Below are 20,473 nucleotides of genomic sequence, written 5' to 3' on the forward strand. Positions count from 1 at the left end.
ACAAGCACGCGGGGTTTTGTTATTTTTTTTTTTTTAGATGAAGTAACTGCTGTATTTCCTCATTGGAAGTCGTCTTTCAGAAATAGCGGCTCCCGTAAGACTCAAAACCCGTTCCTACAGTAGAAAGGCTTGAGTCCAGAAGGCGGAGGTCACGGAACGGAATTGGCGGGAGAATAAGATCCGGAGCCCCGGAGCTGAGGCTACCAGGACGTAAAGTTTACGGACACGGGTGAGAAGGGTTGGGATTTGTCATCTGGAGAGGAGTAGTGAAAGGGAGGAGGGTGGCCAACAAGAAAACGAACAGAGCACCCGGTCCGGGAGTTTTAAGCCCCAGAGAATCTGAGCGTTTAAGAATCAAATGGGACCTCAGTAAGTAGCAGATAATTGCTAATCATCTGGGTGTTTCTTCCTTTTACGTTAGATACGTAAGTAAGAATGAGTCAAACAAAAACTCAGTTCTCCAGGAGCTCACAACCTTGTCAAGAGATAACCAACCATATAGTTGTTACTGGGGAGGCACTTGTTAAATATTAAGGAAGAATAAGCAGAATGGAGCTGTTTGATTAAGACGTGCTTGTGTGTGACATTTTAAAGAGAGCAAGTATTCCAATCAGGAGAAACAGCATGAGAAGATAGGAAGAAAACTTAAGCGATGATAGATTGGAAAGCCACTGTCGCTAGATATTAGTTAGGATTCATGGAGTTACATGAGTAGGATATTGAAGAAAAAGTCAGATCTGAGGCTGAGGCGAAATTACTAGATCAAGACAGCCCTGGCATGAGCATAATGCCTGAGATACCAACATTTGGGAGGCAGAAGGATCTGGAGTTAAGGGTTGGGCTAAACAACACACTTAGACCTTCATCTCAAAAATACTTTCTTGGGGGCCAGCAAGATGGCTCAGTGTTGGAGCTGGAGATATGGCTCAAAGATTAAGAGAGCTTTTGCAAGAGACCCAGGTTGAGTTCCCAGCACTCACGTGACAGTTCAAAAACGTTTGGAACTCCATTTCCAGGAGATCTGACACCCTCTTCTGGCTTCCTCCAGCACTAGGCACACAAGTAGTACGTATATGTGCATGCAGGCAAAATATTCTTACACATAAAATATAAATCCTCGGGGTGGGTTGGGGGGAGAAAAGATGGCTCAGTGGGAAAAGGCAATTGCTAACAAGCCTAGTGGCGTGCATTCCGTCTCCAGAACTCGTATGGTGAGGGAGAATCTGACTCTACAAGCTCTCTTCTGACCCCTGCACATCCACCCCCACACAAATAAATGTAGAAAATAAATTTAGCCGGGCATGGTGGCGCACACCTTTAATCCCAGCACTTGGGAGGCAGAGGCAGGCGGATTTCTGAGTTCGAGGCCAGCCTGGTATACAAAGTGAGTTCCAGGACAGCCAGAACTACACAGAGAAACCCTGTCTCGAAAAAAACAAAAATAAATAAATAAATAAATTTAATAAAAAATACCGGCTAGCTTGGGTTACATAGCAGATACAAGGTCAGCAAGGACTATGTAGCAAGATCATGTCTTAAAAAAAAAAAAAGAATCTTGAGAGACCCTTACCTAAAGACATTCAGATATCGTTAAACACTTGTTACTAATGAATTATTGAACCTGAATGATGAATACATAAGAGTTCATTTACTTTCTTGTGTTTTTGCAGATATTTAAAGTTTTAACCTAGTCCAAGCATGGTGGGACATTCCTTTAATCCCCACACTTGGTAGGTAGTGCTAGGCGATTCTCTGTGAGTTTAGATACCTGGTTTACAAAGTTAGTTCCAGGACAATCAGGGCTGCTCTACAGCCCTGCCTTGAAAAGCCAAAAACTAATAAATAAAATTTTAGTCTGGAGAACTGATTGAGTGAATAGAGTATGGGTTTTTTTGGTGTGTGCAGAGCCTGAGTTCAGATCCCCAGCACCCACATAGAAATGCCAGGAGGCTGGCTGTAGTGATGAAACCCTTTAATCCTGCATCCAGGAGGCAGAGGCCCACCTGGTCTGCATAGCAAGTTCTAAGTTCTAGCCAAGACAGTATTTAAAAAAAAAAACAACACTGGGAAGTAGAGAGAGGCAGGTCCTGGGGATTTACTGGCAAGCCCTCCTAGCCAATCTTTGAGCTAGGTTAAGTGAGAGTCTGGAGCTCCTGTCTCAGAAAGCAAAGGGGAGAATGAGAGAGGGCACCTGCACCATGGGCCTTGTGAGTACGTAGGAGTGCACTCCTAAAACGTTTCTGAGCTGTGTATGGTGGCTCACGCTTATAATCACAACACTGGGCAGAGTTGCCACGAGTTCAGGATCAGCCTGTGCCACATAGTAAGTTCTAGACTCGCCTGGGCTACAAAGTGAGATTGTGTCTCAAAAAAACAAAAACAAAACAAACCCAACCCAAAAAAAGTTTAGCAAAAGACTAACTAAAATACCCAGATGAAACGGGGCAGTGGTGGCTCACGCCTTTAATCCCAGCACTTGGGAGGCAGAGGCAGGTGGATCTCTGAGTTCAAGGCCAGCCTGCCTGGTCTACAGAGTGAGTTCCAGGACAGCCGTGGTTACACAGAGAAACCCTGTCTCAATAAACCAAAAGAAAAAAAAAAAAAAAAGAAAGAAACAAAACTTGTGCTTATTTATTTATGGATAAGTTCTTCCTATGTTGCCCAGGCTAGCCCTGTACAAATATTTTTTTTTCCCTGTAGTGATTGTTGTCTCTGAGGCTTACTACCTCCCTCTGCTAACCTAGGCCTCATCCTGGAAGCTTCTAGCATCTGTACAACCTTATCTGGGCCTAGAATATTTTCAGCCTCTGCTATTTACTCCTGAGTAAGAAGCTCATCTTTTCTCGTTCTTTCTGAGCTCTGGCTGGCTGGTTAAACTCAGCTGTCCTAGCTCAAACTCCTCCCCAGGCTGACTGGTTCAATTTGGCTTCTTTCCACTTCTCACTGAATTGTCCTGCTTGGCTTTAAACTAACTCTAGCAATCTGTTCTAATCTTCTGGCTTGTCATTCTCTGGCTTGTTCTCTCTTCAACCTGTCTCTGTAAAACTCTTCCAATAAAACTGCCTCCTCCCTCTCTCTCTGTTCCCTCTTTTGTTTTGTTTTGTTTTGTTTTCGAGACAGGGTTTCTCTGTGTAGCCCTGGCTGTCCTGGAACTCACTCTGTAGACCAGGCTGGCCTCTAACTCAGAAATCCCCCTGCCTCTGCCTCCCAAGTGCTGGGATCAAAGGCGTGCACCACCAACCGCCCAGCTTACACTGTTTCCTCTTACATAGTGACTCTTTCCTCTCTGTTCTCATGAGAGTTGGGCATATCCTATTCTGTCAAATCTTTCTCTGATTTGTCATTTTGTCAGCTTCTAAATTAGACATCACTTTCAAACTCGTGTGCTTCCTTCTACAAACTAATTTTACCTTCATTGTTTATATTAAAGCTACACACCACAACTAGAAACTGCTTTTCCTTTACAGTAAATAACACAATCTCAGGGTTCACAGTGTGATCAAATATCCTGCAACATGGCCCCAAAGTCCACCTCACCCTCTCCTGTAGCTGGGATAACAGGTGCATGATGCTATACCTGGCTCCTGTGAGTGTTTGTTGTTTTTATTTTATTTTTTTGACATACATTTAGTGTATGGCCTACATGTATGTCTGTGTGAGGGTGTCAGATCCTCTGGAACTGGAATTACAGACAGCTGTGAGCTGCCATGTGGGTGCTGGGATTTGAACTTAGGTCCTCTGTAAGAGCAGCCAGTGCTCTTAACCTCTGAGCCATGTAAAGACAAAATGAGTTAAAAAAACAATCTTGATCCATCTCACGGTCCTAAGAATATTTTATTTTGAATCAGGGTCTGCTTATGTACCCCATGCTCTCCTTGAACCTGCTATGTAGCATAGACTCTGTGTCTTCTTGCTTTAGCCTATCCAAAGCTGGGATCATAGTCATAGGGCACCACACCCACCTCGGAGGAATGAAAGCTATTTCAGGAAAATTACTTGAACAGACAAAGCAGAGTTATATAATGTATTTAGTTGTACGGTTACTGTTATGTCCTAAGGCCATAGAGATGGATGATTTATGGCACCATTCATCTTCTTGGGAACTCACTGAAATATAAATCCAACATTACTATAATAATAGTTTGGTTTTTTTTTTAAAGATTTATTTATTATATATAAGTACACTGTAGCTGTCTTCAGACACTCCAGAAGAGGGCGCCAGATCTCGTTACGGATGGTTGTGAGCCACCATGTGGTTGCTGGGATTTGAACTCTGGACCTCTGGAAGAGCAGTCAGTGCTCTTAACCGCTGAGCCATCTCTCCAGCCCAGTTTGTTTTAATTTGCTGCTTTTTCCCCTGAGGCTGTCTCACAATTGGGAGAGAAGGGAATTTCTTTAGGTAATCCAGATCTACTCCCTGCAGACCCTGATAGCCCTGAGAAGTGAGGCTACTACTGTAAATATATCTGTTATCAAATAAATACTGTTATCAAAGAAACAAGAGTGAGTCCAGAGATAGTGGCTTACACCTTTAATCCAAGCACTTGGAAGGCAGAGGCAGGTGGATCTCTTTGAGTATAAGGCCAACCTGTTCTACAGAGTTCCAGGACAACCTTGTCTGCACAGAGAAACCCTGTCTTGAAAAACAAAGAAAGAAAGAAGCAAAAATAAGTAGCTTATTTTACTTTTGTTCTTTTTCTTCTGGTTCTTTCTTTCTTTCTTTCCTTCTTTCTTTTTTCTTTTAGGAGTAATGTAAAGATTCTTGTTCTCCCAAAAGCTACCAAGAGCAAAACATCAACAGTACCACCGTGGTTACAGAAGACATCTGGGGAGAAAGAGAATCTTCCTCGAACTTAAGGAAGCTGGTGGCATCCAATGGCTCCTGTGAAGATCAGCCATGTGGTGTCATTTTCCTCTCAGGTATATTAGCCACCCATCATGATTGCTTTTCTCTTGGTGATTAAAAGGAATGGGTAAATATAGAAGACTTGCTGTGCTTTGTAGATGGCTGACAAAGTCCTAAGCCTATCTATACCAGAGTCCCTAGATGGCAGTTTGGTCATTATGCTAATGAAATTAATCTAGGGGACTCAAGGCCGTACTTGACCTATGAGGATATAGTGACCACCATCAAATAGGCTCACTTTCTGAATACCTGCAGTTTCCATCTTTGCTAGATCCCAGGCTCTGTGCCCAGGGCCAGTCTCGTGGGGATTGTTAGGGGCTTCCCACCAGTCATTTGCTTCATCCATTATCCCCCTCTTTTTCCTTCCATTATGCTGATCTTTTTTGAGGGGTACCCTTGACATTTGGGTGGCTAAGTCTATTTTACAGCAGTGTCATTGCCATGGTAGAATATTTGGCATTCATCCCTAATGACAGTACTACTACGTGGTGATTATGACAATCAAAAGCAAACCCCAAATGGTTTGAGAGATGATGCAGTGGTTAGAGCACTTGCTGTCTTGCAGAAGACGTAGTTTCAATTCTTAGCACCTATGCAATGGCTCACATCCATACTTTACCCCAGTTCCAGGGAATCCAACAGCCATGTAAGTAGTGAACATACATGTATCCTGGCAAAGCAGTCATACACATAAAATAAAAATTAACTTTTTAAAATCCCTGCACATTTCAGAGAGCTTCTTTAGATGGTGCTTAGGAACTACTATATTAACCCACAAAATTAACTAAAAAGTATTTCACCTTCCTTACCTGCAAGTCAGCTTGAACTCTCCTCATTGTCCTCCCCTTTTTCTTCGTTTTCTTGAGACTCACGATATATCCCTGACAGGCGCAGAACTCTCTCTATACACCAGGATGGCCTCTAACTCAAAAAGATGTACCTGCCTTTGCTCCTGAGTACTGTTTGCTTTTGTAGGTTTGTTTGTTTGTTTGTTTGTTTGTTTGTTTGTTTGTTTGTGAGAGAATGTCTTGCCCTGTAGCCTAGGCTGGGCTTTAACTCAACTATGTATCCAGGATTGGCCTCTAACTCTCAAGTCGTCCTGCTTTAACCTCCTGGGTGCTGGAATTATAGGTCTGTACCGCCATCCCCACCTTCTAATGTTTTGTCGTAGACTCTTCCAGAACTCTGTGGAGACTGTTCTAGAAGCTGAAGAGAGGGTGAGAGCGTGTCTATAGCCTCCCTCCCCAGCCATGTTCTAGAGCTTTCCTTTTACTTTATGAAAAAAACACTCAGACACATGTGAAGTTAACAGTTAAAAGAAAGCTATTGTTGCTGAAACAAACTGGGTGTAGTGTTACACATCTATAATTCTAACTCTTGGGAGGAGTTTATGTTTGAAGCTAGCCTGGACTAAATAAACAAACTTATTTCATAGAATTATTTTGGAGGTAAATAAATGTCTGTGTAAAGGTCTTATGAATAAGGAGTTATTAGTACAGTATAGTGTTAAGAGCTCTATTTTTAGGAACTTGGGGTTGTGTCTTGCTCAGTAATTTAGCCTGGAGTTTTGGATCAGTTTTGAAGCTCCCCCCAGCCCTGCCTGCCATGCTTCAGTTTATTTATCTAACTAGGCAGAAGTAGTGGTCACAACCCAAGAGTCCTTAAGGAGGATTAAATGTGGTAGCCTGGTAAGTGAATGACAGGTAAATGCCTGAGAGTCAGGCTTCCTGAGTTCCTAGGGCTGCCCCTGGTGCTTTCTGTCATATTGAGGGGCCTCAGCAGGTCTGGAATTGTAGGCATCTCTTATTCTTACCTAAGTCTCTTGCCCTTGTGAGCTCAGAAACCCTCCTATTTTTCTCTTAATTTCTCTGATGTAGGATCCCAAATATCCTGTGGAGAACTTGCTGAACCCAGACAGTCACAGGGGACCCTGGCTCAGCTGCCCTCAGGACAAGACTGGACAACTGAAAGTGGAGTTTCAGCTGGAGAGGGCAGTGCCCATAAGCTATATTGATGTTGGTGAGTGAATTTTCAGGGCCTTTGGGACCTCTGAGGAATGAGATGACCCTCCCCACTCCCCTCAGCTATCTCAGTTCCCTCCAGCTGCGTAGCCTTCTGGAAAAAGGCCTGCCTAGATGTGAGGGGACAATATGCTCTTTGCCCTGGGGGAAGGCTTGGTGCTGAAGAAACCCAGCGTCTTCGTTCCTAGAGAATGCAATATGGAGCAGTCAGTAAAGTCCCCAGAACACACATTTAAAGCTAGGCATGGGCCTGGAAGACTGCTCAGAAGGAAAATCACTTGCGATGAAAGTATAAGGATCTGAGTTTGAGTTCCCAGAATCCATGAGAACCAGATGGGATACTCCACATCTGTAAACCCAGTGCCTCTATGGAAGACAAGAAGCTCTCAGACAAGCCAGTGTGACTAACACAACAGCAAACAACAACAGAGATAGTCTACCTCAAACAAAGTAGAAGGGGAGGGCGGTAGACACACACACACAGAGCCAAATGTGGTGTCATAGACCCTGCAATGCCAGCACTTGGGAGGGAGAGATGAACTTCTATTTGAATCACTGGTATGCTGCATAGTTGAATGTCAACTTGACACAAGCTAAAATCATCTGAGTGGATCGAGCCTCAGTTAAGAATATGCCTCCAGGGGGCTGGTGAGATGGCTCAGTGGGTAAGAGCACCGACTGCTTTTCTGAAGGTCCAGAGTTCAAATCCCAGCTACCACATGGTGGCTCACAACCATCCACAACGAGATCTGGCGCCCTCTTCTGGAGTGTCTGAAGACAGCTACAGTGTACTTATATATAATAAATAAATCTTTAAAAAAAAAAAAAAAAGAATATGCCTCCAGTTCAAGGCCAGCTTGGTCTGCAGAGTTAGTTCCAGAACAGCCAGGGGGACATAAAGAAACGCCATCTCAAAAACAAACAAAAGAACAAAAATAAATAAAAGAAAGAAAATGCCTCCATAAGATTATGCTGTAGGCAAGACTGTAGAGCATTTTCTCTTTTTTTCTTTTTTTTTTTTTTTTTGGTTTTTCGAGACAGGGTTTCTCTGTGTAGCCCTGGATGTCCTGGAACTCACTTTGTAGACCAGGCTAGCCTAGAACTCAGAAATCCACCTGCCTCTGCCTCCCAAGTGCTGGGATTAAAAAAGGTGTGGGCCTCCACCACCCAGCTGAGAATTTTCTTAATTATTGATTAATGTGGGAAGCCCTTTGTCAGTGGTTCCTGGTTTCTGTAGGAAAGCAGGCAGCTGGACAGGGGCGATACACACCTTTAATCCTAGCACTTAGTAGGCAGAGGCAAGTGGATCTCTGAGTTTGAGGACAGCCTTGTCTACAGAGTAAATTACAGGACAGCCAGGGCTACACAGAGAAACACTGTCTTGAAAAAAAGAAAGAAAGAGAGTGAGAGAGAGAAAGCAAGCTAAGCAAGCCATGGGAATTGAGCACCTTCCATGGCGTCTGCACCAGCTCCTACCTCCAGGCTCCTGCCCTGTGTGAGTTCCTGTCCTCACTGCTTTTAGTGATGCCAGTTACCTTGAGTGTTTTGTTTTGTTTTTTTCCAGAGCTGAGGACCAAACCCAGGGCCTTGCGCTTGCTAGGCAAGTGCTCTACCACTGAGCTAAATCCCCAACCCCTTCAGTGATGAACATTGATATGAAAGTATAAGCCAAATGGACCCTTTCCACCCCAACTTTGCTTCGGTCACAGTGGCCTACTTGGCAAGCTCCAGGCCAGTAAAAGATTGTCTTTAAAATACAAGGTGAGGCCGGGCGTGGTGGCGCACGCCTTTAATCCTATCACTTGGGAGGCAGAGGCAGGCCGATTTCTGAGTTCGAGGCTAGCCTGGTCTACAGAGGGAGTTCCAGGACAGCCAGGGCTACACAGAGAAACCCTGTCTCGAAAAACCAAACAAACAAACAAAAACAAGGTGAGGGTATTGAAGAGATGGCTGAGTATTTAAGAGCACTGGCTGCTCTTCTAGAGGACATAGGTTCAATTCCCAGTACCCTCATGGTGACTAAAAAGCATCTGTAAGTTCAGATCCAGGAGATCTGACTTCCTCTTCGGATCTCTGAGGACACCAGGCACACAAGTGGTACACAGACATGAATGCAGCAAAATACCCATACATGTACAATAAAACAACTCTTTAAAAAAAGATGGACAGCTTTCTGTTAAGACTCTGTCTTAACAGAAGAAAAAACAAACAAACAAGTTGGCTTTAGAATTCTTCAGACTAAAGACTGGTTAGAGGCCACTGTCTTGGATTTCTCAGGACAGAAAGATATTGGTTCCCTTCTAGAGAATAGTGCCTCCCAGGGCAGGTTTCAGGCTGAGATGGCTATGGTGACCCTTCCCCATCATTTAATGGTCTGGGGTTTCATTCCGTTGCAGTTGGTGGCTCCTTGTGTGACTGCTATAGCGTGGGTGTCCCTTCCCACCCCGTACTCTGAGTCATCCTCAGTCATCCTCATCCGTCTTCCACTTTTTGTCCTCAGGGAACTGTGGCTGTGCTTTCCTACAGATTGATGTGGGTCGTTCTTCCTGGCCCCTGGACAGACCTTTCGTCACCCTGCTCCCTGCCACCATGCTAATGTCCCTCACTGACTCCAAGTCGGGGAAGAACCGCTCAGGGGTCCGGATGTTTAAAGATGGTAAAGAGGGCAAAAGCAGAAAGGCAGATGCAGTGTAGAGGCAGGGCTTAGTGCTGCTGGGTGTAGCCTGTGGGAGGGAGCCTGTGCTAGTGCTTAGCCGCATCTGTTAGGGGCACAGGGTAAGCTAGTGTTTGTGTGAGTTCTGCCTGGTGACAAGGATGGGGGTATAGATGAGTATGATTTATATATTTACCTGTGACTCGTTGGTGTCTGGTTCATTGTGTTTCAGGGTTTTGGTTGTTGTGCAGCCCAGGCTAGCCTTAAATACTTCCTGCCCTAGCCTCCCAGGTGCTAGAATTGCAGGCATATGCCACCACACCCATTTCAATACATGTTTATATTTGAATAATTGTATTTAATTTCTAACATGACAAAAAAGAAAAAAGTATAGAATAAATTTTGCTGGCTATATTTATATAATATATAGTTTTTCTTGAATTCTTCTTATGCAAATCTGTGTTTGCCAGGCATGTAACAGATGCATAATATATGATTCCTGGACTCTCAGGCATGCAGTCTGTTTATCTGTGTTTAAATTGGACATTTTTGTCTTGTAGGATAAGAGTGAGATTTTGGAGAGGTTTTTGAGGTATAGGGAGCGATACACTGACTGGATCGTGTTAAGAATCAAAACTGTGAAGTTTGGGGTCCTGGAGAGAGGGTGCAGAGGTTAAGAGCACTGTCTGCTCTTCTAGAGGTCAGTTTCCAGCAACCACATGGTGACTCAACCATTTATAGTGAGATCTGCTGCCCTCTTCTGGCCTGCAGGCATACGTGCAGGCAGAATACTGTACAGAGTAAATACATTTTTTATCTTTTTTTTTTTTAAGTTTGTGGTATTGGTGTTTGATACTGTGGAGGCTGCATAGAGTGGGTAGGAATGTGTGGGAGGTTGCAGCCTCATGTTCAGGAGGGTGGAGACTGGTCTGGAACTGTGGTGGAGGAGTGGTTAGAAGACAAGGAACTAGGCTGAAAGGGCCCTGCCTCACCAGTTTTCCAAAATCTTCCCCTGAGCAGCACAGCCTGAAGGGACGTGTACTGCTGATCTCCAATCTTCCTCTTGTTGGCATTTGCCGTGTGTTGGCCTTGACTTGTCTTGCCTTTCTTCTGATGCGGACGTTCTCCCTTCCTGCCTCCTTCTTCTCTGTTGCTCAAGCTCACGCTTGCATACACACACACACACACACCTCCCCCTCTCCTTCTCCCTCTCTCCAGCGTCTCATATAGCCTAAGCAGACCTGAAACTTGCTTGGCAATCAAGGCTAGCCTCTTGCCTCTATTCCCAAGTGCTGAGATGGCACATGCCCCATTTCCTCCCGCCCTCCCCCCTCTCTCATTTGTAAATATTTATTTCTATTGTTTTATTTATGTAGATGGGGAGTGGGTATATGTACTTGTACCTGAGGAGGCCAGAGGGTGTGGGATTCCCCGGGGACTAGAATTACAGGTAAACCACGTGACATGGGTGCTAGGAACTGAACTCTGGTCCTCTGTCCGAGTAATGAGTGCTCTTAACTGCTGAGCCCTCTCTCCAGCCCTTCCTTTTTCTCTGATCTTTTTTCTTCAGATGATTTCCTGACTCCAGCCTCAGGAGAGTCCTGGGATCGACTTCGATTGACCTGCTCCCAACCTTTCACACGTCATCAGTCCTTTGGCCTGGCCTTCCTACGAGTACGTTCCTCTCTGGGCTCTCAGGCTGACCCTGTAGTAGATCCCTCAGCCCCTGGGAGCTCTGGGCTTAACCAGGTATGTTCTAACTTTTCAGTTCCTAGTTAGAGCCTGATACTTGATTGAAGAAAAGAGAGAGAAAGAATATAAGATTTTCTGGGTATGAACTAATGACATGACTGATCCATGGTATGGTTAAGTGGAAGGATTTTATTGTAGATATAAGAAAGAGAGCAGAGGCAGGCAGATTTCTCAGTTCGAGGACAGCCTGGTCTACAAAGTGAGTTCCAGGACAGCCAGGACTACACAGAGAAACCCTGTCTCAAAAAAAAAAAAAAAAGAGAGAGAGCGAGAAATCCTTTTGGTAGAGGGGACTGGCTTTACATGCCCCTGAGCAATGCTGGCTTTTATCTAACCACCAGAAATCCTACTAGAGTTCAGGCTGAGCCCATTTGTGGATATTTGAGCTGCCACTGCCAGGTGGAATAATGGTTTTTGTTTGTTTGTTTTGGGGTTTTTTTTTTGTTTTGTTTTTTTCAAGACAGGGTTTCTCTGTATAGCCCTGGCTGTCCTGGAACTCACTTTGTAGACCAGGCTGACCTTGAACTCAGAAATCCGCCTGCCTCTGCCTCCCGAGTGCTGGGATTAAAGGCATGCGCCACCACACCCGGTGGAGTAATGGTTTTTTTAATGTCCAAATTAAAATACATATATTGAGACAAGGTTTTACTCTTTCGATAATATACACCTATACAAATTCATTTTATTCATATAAAGTGTGACATAGATATATATTTTAAAAGTTTACAAGAGGCAAACTCAAAAGTTTGCATATTCCATCAGTCCCTGTAGGCCGGTTTTACCCAATAATGTGGATTCTTTTAGTCCCAATGCCCTTCTGATCCTGACAAAACCCTAAGCATACAAAAATCACGGTATTATAGATTGCTCACCACAAATACAATCATGTTCGTTCCTAGGCAGCAGTGTCCCCTGCTGGTAAATCTGGGTATTCTTCTCCATTTTCTCCTCAGAACTCTACAGATGTGCTGGAGTCTGATCCTAGCCCCTGGCTGACTAATCCTTCTATCCGGAGGACATTCTTCCCAGATCCCCAGACGTATGTACCTGCTGTTGATATTTCTCAAGGACAAGGCCATATAGCTCATGGGCACAAAAACCCAACCCATGGTCCCCTGGTTAGTCACTTAAGGTCTAAACACGTCAGAATGGCAAACTATGTTTCGTTCAAGTAAGTAGAGTAATGTCTGTATTCTGAGTGAAACCAGTTACTACTACTTCTCTGCAGGAGCACCAAGGAAATTTCAGAGCTCAAGGGTATGTTGAAGCAGTTGCAGCCAGGGCCCCTGGGGCGGGCGGCCCGCATGGTGCTTTCTGCTGCCCGTAAGGCCCCTCCAGCCAGTATGGTAAGCCCAAACAACAGCCACGGAGAACCAGGTCCCAGCCATGCAGAGAGTGCAGGTGAGGCTGCCCTTCTTCCCTGACTCTACCGCAGCGCACTGGACTAGCTCACTGGCTTCAAGTGAAAAGGGAAACTGTCAGGGGAGAGAGAAATTAAATCCTACATAATGGCTGTAAGAACACTGGCCTAGGAATCAGGAACCTTTGTCTTTGCCTCTCTTTGCTCATGTTTATAGGAAAGGGGTGAAACCAAATAATAGCTCAGCCCGGCGCAGTGTTAGCATTCTGTGATCATGTCAGAAAGACAACCGTGGTGAATTCCTCAAGCCCAACACTTGGGAAGTGGAGGAAGCAGAAGGTCACTAGTCAAGATCATTCTCGGCTCCAGACAGAGCTGCAGGCCAGCTCGAGTAACACAAGAGGAAAAGGAATGTCTCAAAGGAAAAGGAATGTCAGCATCTCAGAGTGTCAGCATCTCAGAGTGTGGCGGCTATTTCATTGGTGACAAACACAAGGGAAGGACGGGGCCAACCAGAAGTCACAGCTTTTTTACCCCCTTAAGATGAGATCTCTCACTACTTAGCTCTTAGCTGGCCCAGAACTCACTGGGACCCACCTGCCTCTGCCTCTCAAGTGCTGGGTTAAAGGTGCATCCTAGCGTTCTGCAACCTTCTCATAGACACCGTGCCATTTGCTAGAGACCACCTACACTCAGAGGAGCTCTCGGTACAAACAGGCAGTAGGTAATGGGGGTCATTTCAGAGGCTGTAAGAGGAGACTGAAAAGAAACCAAGCATTCAGGGATTTGGGGGTATACTGTTGATAAGGTACTGAGATTATGTAAGCCCTTTGAAATACATTCAGTGCCATACGTACCAAGTGTGTCTGAAATTTCAAATAAGTAAATAGAGACTATTGGTTTTTGTTAACACTCACTTGACAGGCATTTAATGAGTATCGCTCTGTGCTAGCCTCATATGGTGCCAGAGATAGCTATAATTAATAAAATAACAGTGCTCATATCTTAGTAAAGAAATGTCTGTGTCAAACAAGGAAACCTAAAGTTAAACTATAAGTACTTTGAAGGAAAAGACCATAGAATGACAAGATTTCGGTCAGAAAATACAGGGAAAGACCTTTCAGGAAAAAGTATTTCCTTATTGAAGGAGAAAAAAAAATTAAGCAGACAGAGAAGATAGAATATCTTGAAAGAAAAGTTAAAGTGTGGAGGCCTTCAGGAAATAGCTAGACTGTTTGATTTTGTTTTTCAAGAGAATGTCTCACCACTCATCCCAGTTGACCTTAAACCTGCTCCCAGTGCTGGGCTTACAGGCACGAGCCACCACATCTGGGGGACAAGAAATTATTAACGAGCATTTCTAACGCAGAGCCCAGAGCAGAAGAACCAAACAGGAAGACGGCTGTGGGCAGAAGGAAGAGGAGGAAAGTGCAGGAGCCAAGGAGGTAGGCAGCCATCATCCCCAGCCCGCTGCTCTCCTAAGCCCTTCCCCGGCCATCAGCCTTGAAGACCGGCAGGAACGGGCCACGTAGTGAGCCAGAATCAGAAGATCAGATCACACGCACACTACTTGTGATCACAATGTATATCTTACGGCTCGGACCTGTAATCCTAGCACTCAGGAAGCTTATACGTTTGACGACTAGGACGGCTGGACTAGTGGGATACACAGCCTGAAAGTTTCAGACCAGCCTGAAATCAGTGGTTGCTGGTGTCCATGGGGACAGACAGACGAATGTGGAGTGACTGACATGCATTTGGAGTTTCCTGGGGGTGATAAAAAGCGTCCTAGAAATACTTAGTTACTCAGCTTGGAAGTATCTTTAATCCATGTTTCCAAAGGCTAATTTTTTTTTTCTTTTTCTTGAGACAGGGTTTCTCTGTGTAGCCCTGGCTGTCCTGGAACCCACTCTGTAGACCAGGCTGGCCTCAAACTCAGAAATCCACCTGCCTCTGCCTCCCAAGGGCTAGGATCAAAGGCTAATTTATGGTATGTGTATAATATCTCAGTTTTAAAATTGAAAAACTGCCAGGCATGATGGCATACGCCTTTAATCCCAGGAACTGAAAGGCAAAGACAGTCCGAAGTTCTAGGAAAGCCTGGTCTACCTAGCAAGTTCTAGGCTATACGGGGCTACATAGTGAGACCCTATTTCAAAATTAATTAATTTTTAGAAACTGAGGCCAATGGTAGAAGCTCTGTTGTCAAATGCTCGAAGGTTAGCTGCTTTCCTCCAAGTCTGTCCTATCGAGTGGGAAAACAAGTTACTCTTTCCACTTTCTTCTTCATGCTTCTCATCCGGATTCTATACCTTCAGCCTTTGTAGTCTCTCCCACATAGCTGCCCTTAAACTGTTTTTTCCCACAGATCGTTGTCCAACTCAAGTTCTCAGCCAAATAGGGGGACAGGAAGGACAAGACAAAGACAGCACCGACCTCAGACCAAAAGTGATGACGGTGGTGTGCAGGCTACTGGACAGTGCCCTATTTGTTCAGGTGAACTGCATCAATCACCACGGGGGTGGGTGTCATTCTAGACAATTAGTGGGCTCCAAGTATAATAGGAAACTCTGTCTCAAATGGTTGGAGAAGCAATAAGATACGCAGTATCAGCCTCTGGCCTCCATAAGTGCATGCATATGGTACACACATACACACACACACACACACACACACACACACACACAGAGTTTTGATTTGTCCAAGCCTGGCAGCAATGTTCTTTATGCTCATAACTGATCTTTCCCTGTAAACTCAATGTTCTGTAAGGACGTCCATGTCCCTCTGCACCTAGTAAATGTCTGATGGATGTCTGCAGACATATGATAGTGTCTCTCAGCAAGCACTTGCACTGTGGCAGCAGATACTCCCTTCAGCAACTGGGGATGGCAGCTTGCCTGGGAGCAGGCCCAGTTTAACTGTCTCCTTTTCTCCTTAGGTTTCTTCAGTATTGAGACTCTTCCCCAGCATGCTGCAGCCTGTGGAGAGAGCCCCCCACCCCAGCCAGCTTCTCCTCCCTCCTTGTCTTCCTCGGAGTCAGTGCTGTGGCTGTCCTCCCCAGAGAGCTCGCCACCGCCTTCCTGGGTCCAGTGCCCTATCTGTGAATTACAGTTCTCAGCAAGAGAAATAGAAGAACATGCCAGCGCATGTGGGGAAGTTTTTCCAGCCTGAACAATGACGTTCTGTTGACCCTTTATGTTGGAGGCTGGGGGATGGATCTCTGGTGGCTAAGAAGGGTTGGTTCCCCTCCCTCCAGCTGTTACGCAGGACTCCGCCTGCCTGAGAACACTGTGGACCCAGCTTGCTCCCCATTCCTGTTGTCAAGGCTTTGTCACTATGGTACCCAATTCTCAAAGGATATTTTCCCCTTAGAACTTCTTTGGTAGAATTGTTGATCTCCCCAAGGCCTTAGGATACTATCTAGAATGTGTTACCTAATGCCCATTTTCCTGAATGGAAAACTGAGGCTCAGTCAGAGGGAAATATTGGCTGGAAATTATAAAGTTATGATGTTCTGGGAAGATGAGTGAGTCTTGAGCGTGAAACTGACGAGTTCCACATGACCTTGACCTTCTTCTGTGTTCTTCATGGGTATCTGTCTCAGATGTGGTCAGATGACTCTGAAACTTTCCACTTTACTTATCATGGGTGTGAAATGGATCTTCAGTAACATGGAAACCCTTCCTCTTCCTACTCACATGGTTCTCAAGGGAGCCAGAGAGATTCCTTTCTAAGGAGTAGATGATTCTGGGCATGGCTTATAAAGGTTTGAGCAAATCTCATTCTAACTATTTGAGATAGTTGGATCACAGTGTCTCCCCTGGAGCTGTGGTAGATTCTGCTTTGAAGAATTGTGCAGACTTCCCTTTTTCCCCAGGAGATGTCATCATGTGGCACTAACACCCATTCCCCTTGTCCCCAAGGTACGAGGCAGGGAGTGAGCAGCTGGTCCTGATGAAGGGAGGGTGCAGGGTGGGGCTTTGGGTAGAAATAAAAGAGGATGCTAGGCACAGTCAAGGGAGAGGCAGAGCTGGAGTTCAAGCATTCAGCCCCTGCCCACAGAGGTGGGTACAGCCATGGACCCCCTCTCGGTAAGAGACCCCTGCTTTCCTCCCCTCTTCATCCCAATCCCCGGGGATGCAGGGACAACCTGCTGCCAGACAAGTATGGGATGCTGCTGCTGGTGGGAGAGCCCTCGGATCCCTGATCCAGGGCCTAGAAGAAAAGAGCAAAGGGCTGGGCCTGGTAGAACAGGACCAAACAGCACTGAGGAGGAGAGATGCTCCCCAAAGTAGAAGGCAGAGTGAGAGCGGGTGGTGCAAGGGAACATCTTAAGGTCCTGCTAGAGCCCTCTGCATAGACAAAGGGTTTAGGGAAAGCCCAGCTTGAAGACCCTCCATGTGTGTGTGTGTGTGTGTGTGAACTTGTCCTTCAGAGAGAGAAACAGCTAGAAGATCAAACCAGCAAGCTGGGATCCCATTCTTGCCAGATTCTGTGTGCTTGTGTGTAGGTTAGGTGCCTACTGTGGCCCCGACCACCTACTCTAATCACCTCTTCAGGGACCTGACACTGGGCCCTGCTATGTGGGATTTTTATAAGAGTGGAAGTGAGCAGAGTAAACACTCCCCACACTAGCTTTTCCTACATGAATCTACATAATAAAATGGTGAACAAGACAGTATGTGTTGCCGATCTGTGTTTGGGATGAGGAAGGCATGATAGCTGATTACAGAAGGTAATCTTGGGAACTCAAAGAGTGCTATCTCTCCTTCACCTAGCCACAGCCCAACTGGACTGAGATTGTGAACAAAAAGCTCAAATTCCCCCCCACACTCCTGCGTGCCATCCAGGAGGGCCAGCTGGGTCTCGTGCAGCAGCTGCTGGAATCCGGTTCCGATGCCTCGGGTGCTGGGCCAGGTGGTCCTCTGCGGAATGTGGAAGAGGCTGAGGACCGCTCCTGGAGGGAAGCCCTCAATCTGGCCATCCGCCTGGGCCACGAGGTCATCACTGATGTTCTGCTGGCCAATGTCAAATTCGACTTTCGGCAGATCCACGAAGCCCTGCTAGTGGCTGTGGACACAAACCAGCCAGCAGTGGTGCGTCGCCTGCTAGCGCGGCTGGAGCGGGAGAAAGGTCGAAAAGTAGACACCAAGTCTTTCTCTCTAGCCTTCTTTGACTCATCGATTGATGGCTCCCGCTTTGCCCCTGGTGTCACTCCACTCACACTGGCCTGCCAGAAGGACCTGTATGAGATTGCCCAGCTGCTTATGGACCAGGGCCACACCATTGCTCGGCCCCACCCAGTTTCCTGTGCCTGCCTGGAGTGCAGCAATGCCCGCCGATACGACCTGCTGAAGTTCTCACTATCCCGAATCAACACCTACCGAGGCATTGCAAGCCGGGCTCACCTCTCGCTGGCCAGTGAGGATGCCATGCTGGCTGCCTTTCAGCTCAGCCGGGAGCTCAGGCGCCTTGCACGAAAGGAGCCTGAGTTTAAGGTTTGTTAACCCCCATTTCTTAACTCCATCCTGCCCTCAGTGCCCTGTGTCTGTTGTTGCACTGGGACAGGATTGGGCTTTGTGGTGGCTGTTGTAGGAAGTTTGAGAAGTGGGAAACGGCAAACAGATATGGAGCCTCTTGTTTTAAGAACAACAATTTTATCCAGAACAGACTTTCATTCCAGTGACAGCCACTTATGTGAGGAATATGGCTTCCACCTTAGGGTACTCTAGATCCATCTAAGGGAAGAGAGAAGACTAGAAAGCAGCTGAACAGACTTAGATGGGACATTCAATGAGTGCTCCCCTTAGGGATGCCCAGTGTATCCTTACCTGGAGCACTGTGTGTTGGGACTCTCAAGCTTGTGATCATGAAAAGGAGGACAAGACGTTCCCAGGACTTTATTCAGTGCCTCTGCGGATGGTCCTCATAGGGCTTGCAAAGCACAGAAAACAGGAAAAGAAAGAGCGACCTGCTGCTTCTGTGTTTTGGAAAGATTCTTAGGGGAAGAGGTGTTTAAGCTTGGCTGTGGAAGGGACTGGTTAGAGAAGATGAGCAGTGAAGGTGGTTGAAGTGGAGCTGAAGGCCTAGCGAATGGTACATAATGAGGCTGGAGACAGCTCAGTTGGCAGAGCACCCGTGAATGGGCTGTACTTTCATCCCCAGCACTGTGTGGTGGGTCACACCTGCGATCATAGCACCTGGGTCGTAGAGAGCTCAAGAGCATCTTTGGTAAGTTTTAGGCCAGCCTGGAATACATGAGACCTTACCTCAACAACCCTACCCCCAAAAAAGTATGAGGACCTGGGGTGGACCAAAGATATATGGAGTACCTGGTCTAGGCCTGTCATTGCACCACTCCTGTTTGTTCATCAATGAGTCTTTGGCATTCCCTTTGTGCCAAGCCAGACTGTCTCCATCCTCAAGACTGTCACTAGGTAGGGAACCTATGAGGGTCTCATGAAAGCCTAGGACAAATTGGGGCCAGAGAGCCAGGAGAATAGAAAGGTCCCCACCAGGAAAGAGCAGTGCTCAAAGGACTTTTCCCATCTCATAGCAGCTTGTGGAGTGGGAAGGACAGGAATTCTCATCCATACTTTACAGGCAGAGACTGGACTTTTTAAAAAATGCTTCCTGTCTGAGGGAGAGTGCTAAGGACTGACTTAGAACCTCACTGGAGAAAAAGCTCCAAGTAGAACAAGATAGGGTGGAAAATATGCAGCTAGGAACTCCACACTCTTTTCTGCATCTCCTTAAACTGCTGGTACTGGTTCCATATCAGGGCGGAAAAAGTCAACAAAATGAGCACAAGTGTAAGAGGTAGGGCAGTGAGATGGCTTGGCAGGGAAAGATGCTGCTGCTGCCCTTGCTGTTGCTGCTGCTGCCGCTCAAGCCTGGCTACCTAAGCTCAATCCCTAGGACCCAAATAAAAGTAGAAAGAGAACCAATTCAACAAAGTTGTCCGACCAGCACATGCGTGCTATGGTATGTGTACCTGTCACACAATAACTGTTTAAATAAAGTATAGGAAGTCGGAGTTGTAGTGGGACAGGAGTTATCGATTAGAAGAGGAAATCCGAGGAGCAGACAAACGTGTTAGGTTTGGGGTGCAGTGTCTTAGTGATGCGGTGGGGATAACATCAGTTAAGTGAAGGTGACACAGGACCGATGAGGTAGCAGGGGAATGGAATAGACCTGGTGATGTCAGAGCTAACCCTGGCCCACGGTTCCGGGGAAGGGAAGGAGCAGGGGCAGGTTGGTCTGATGGCACACAACACTTTTCTTACAGCCTCAGTACATTGCCCTGGAGTCTCTCTGCCAGGACTATGGCTTCGAGTTGCTGGGCATGTGCCGGAATCAGAGTGAGGTCACCGCAGTGCTCAATGACCTGGGTGAGGATAGTGAGACTGAGCCTGAGGCTGAGGGCCTGGGCCAGGCCTTCGAGGAGGGCATCCCCAACCTGGCAAGACTGCGGTTGGCTGTCAACTACAACCAGAAACAGGTCGGTTGGGTCCTACTGCCTGCCCTCCCTTACCCTGGTCGTTTGTCCTGTGTTCTCTAAGGCATGTCCAGAGTCAGCCATATCTCGGGACTTCCTCTATCCTTGGGAATTCTGAGACCTTGACTCTGACCTTCCATATGAGCCCTTAACAGCAAGAGGGGAGGTTTCCCATCCTCTATCTGAGTACTACCAGTCCTTGGAAAGCTAGTCACCACCAGGGTCCCACATTCAGACTACCAGTCCTTGGAAAGCTAGTCACCACCAGGGTCCCACATTCAGA

The 20,473-nt window shown here is 46.3% G+C and overlaps 3 protein-coding genes across 4 annotated transcripts in view; 2 read left to right on the top strand and 1 right to left on the bottom strand.

Annotated features, from left to right (window-relative positions):
- Window positions 1-5,910, bottom strand: part of Rnf121 (ring finger protein 121) — a 53,112-nt gene extending 47,202 nt beyond the window's left edge. Inside the window, exon 1 of the mRNA XM_021168961.2 lies at window positions 5,716-5,910. The gene's annotated coding sequence lies outside the window, so the exon portion shown is untranslated. The remainder of the gene's footprint in view (window positions 1-5,715) is intronic.
- Window positions 1-17,373, top strand: LOC110299290 (short transient receptor potential channel 2-like). 2 transcript variants are annotated; one of them, XM_021168957.1, is made up of 10 exons: window positions 1-229; window positions 4,746-4,920; window positions 6,784-6,925; window positions 9,428-9,583; window positions 11,151-11,329; window positions 12,286-12,371; window positions 12,561-12,733; window positions 14,062-14,137; window positions 15,061-15,188; window positions 15,631-17,373. In XM_021168957.1, the coding sequence occupies exons 2-10, from the start codon at window positions 4,876-4,878 to the stop codon at window positions 15,861-15,863; spliced, it is 1,218 nt and encodes a 405-aa protein (XP_021024616.1). In that variant the 5' UTR covers window positions 1-229; window positions 4,746-4,875; the 3' UTR covers window positions 15,864-17,373. The 2 variants fall into 2 exon arrangements, with proteins under 2 accessions (XP_021024616.1, XP_021024617.1); XM_021168958.2 differs by lacking the exon at window positions 9,428-9,583 and having other exon boundaries at window positions 16-229.
- LOC110299289 (short transient receptor potential channel 2) overlaps window positions 16,719-20,473 on the top strand; it is a 14,293-nt gene continuing 10,538 nt past the window's right edge. The window contains exons 1-3 of the mRNA XM_021168956.2: window positions 16,719-16,783; window positions 17,471-18,190; window positions 19,981-20,193. Of these exons, the coding sequence (XP_021024615.1) occupies window positions 16,769-16,783; window positions 17,471-18,190; window positions 19,981-20,193 (948 nt within the window). The 5' untranslated portion in view covers window positions 16,719-16,768. The remainder of the gene's footprint in view (window positions 16,784-17,470; window positions 18,191-19,980; window positions 20,194-20,473) is intronic.

Source organism: Mus caroli, chromosome 7 (assembly GCF_900094665.2).
Source record: "Mus caroli chromosome 7, CAROLI_EIJ_v1.1, whole genome shotgun sequence".
Lineage (NCBI taxonomy): Eukaryota > Metazoa > Chordata > Mammalia > Rodentia > Muridae > Mus > Mus caroli.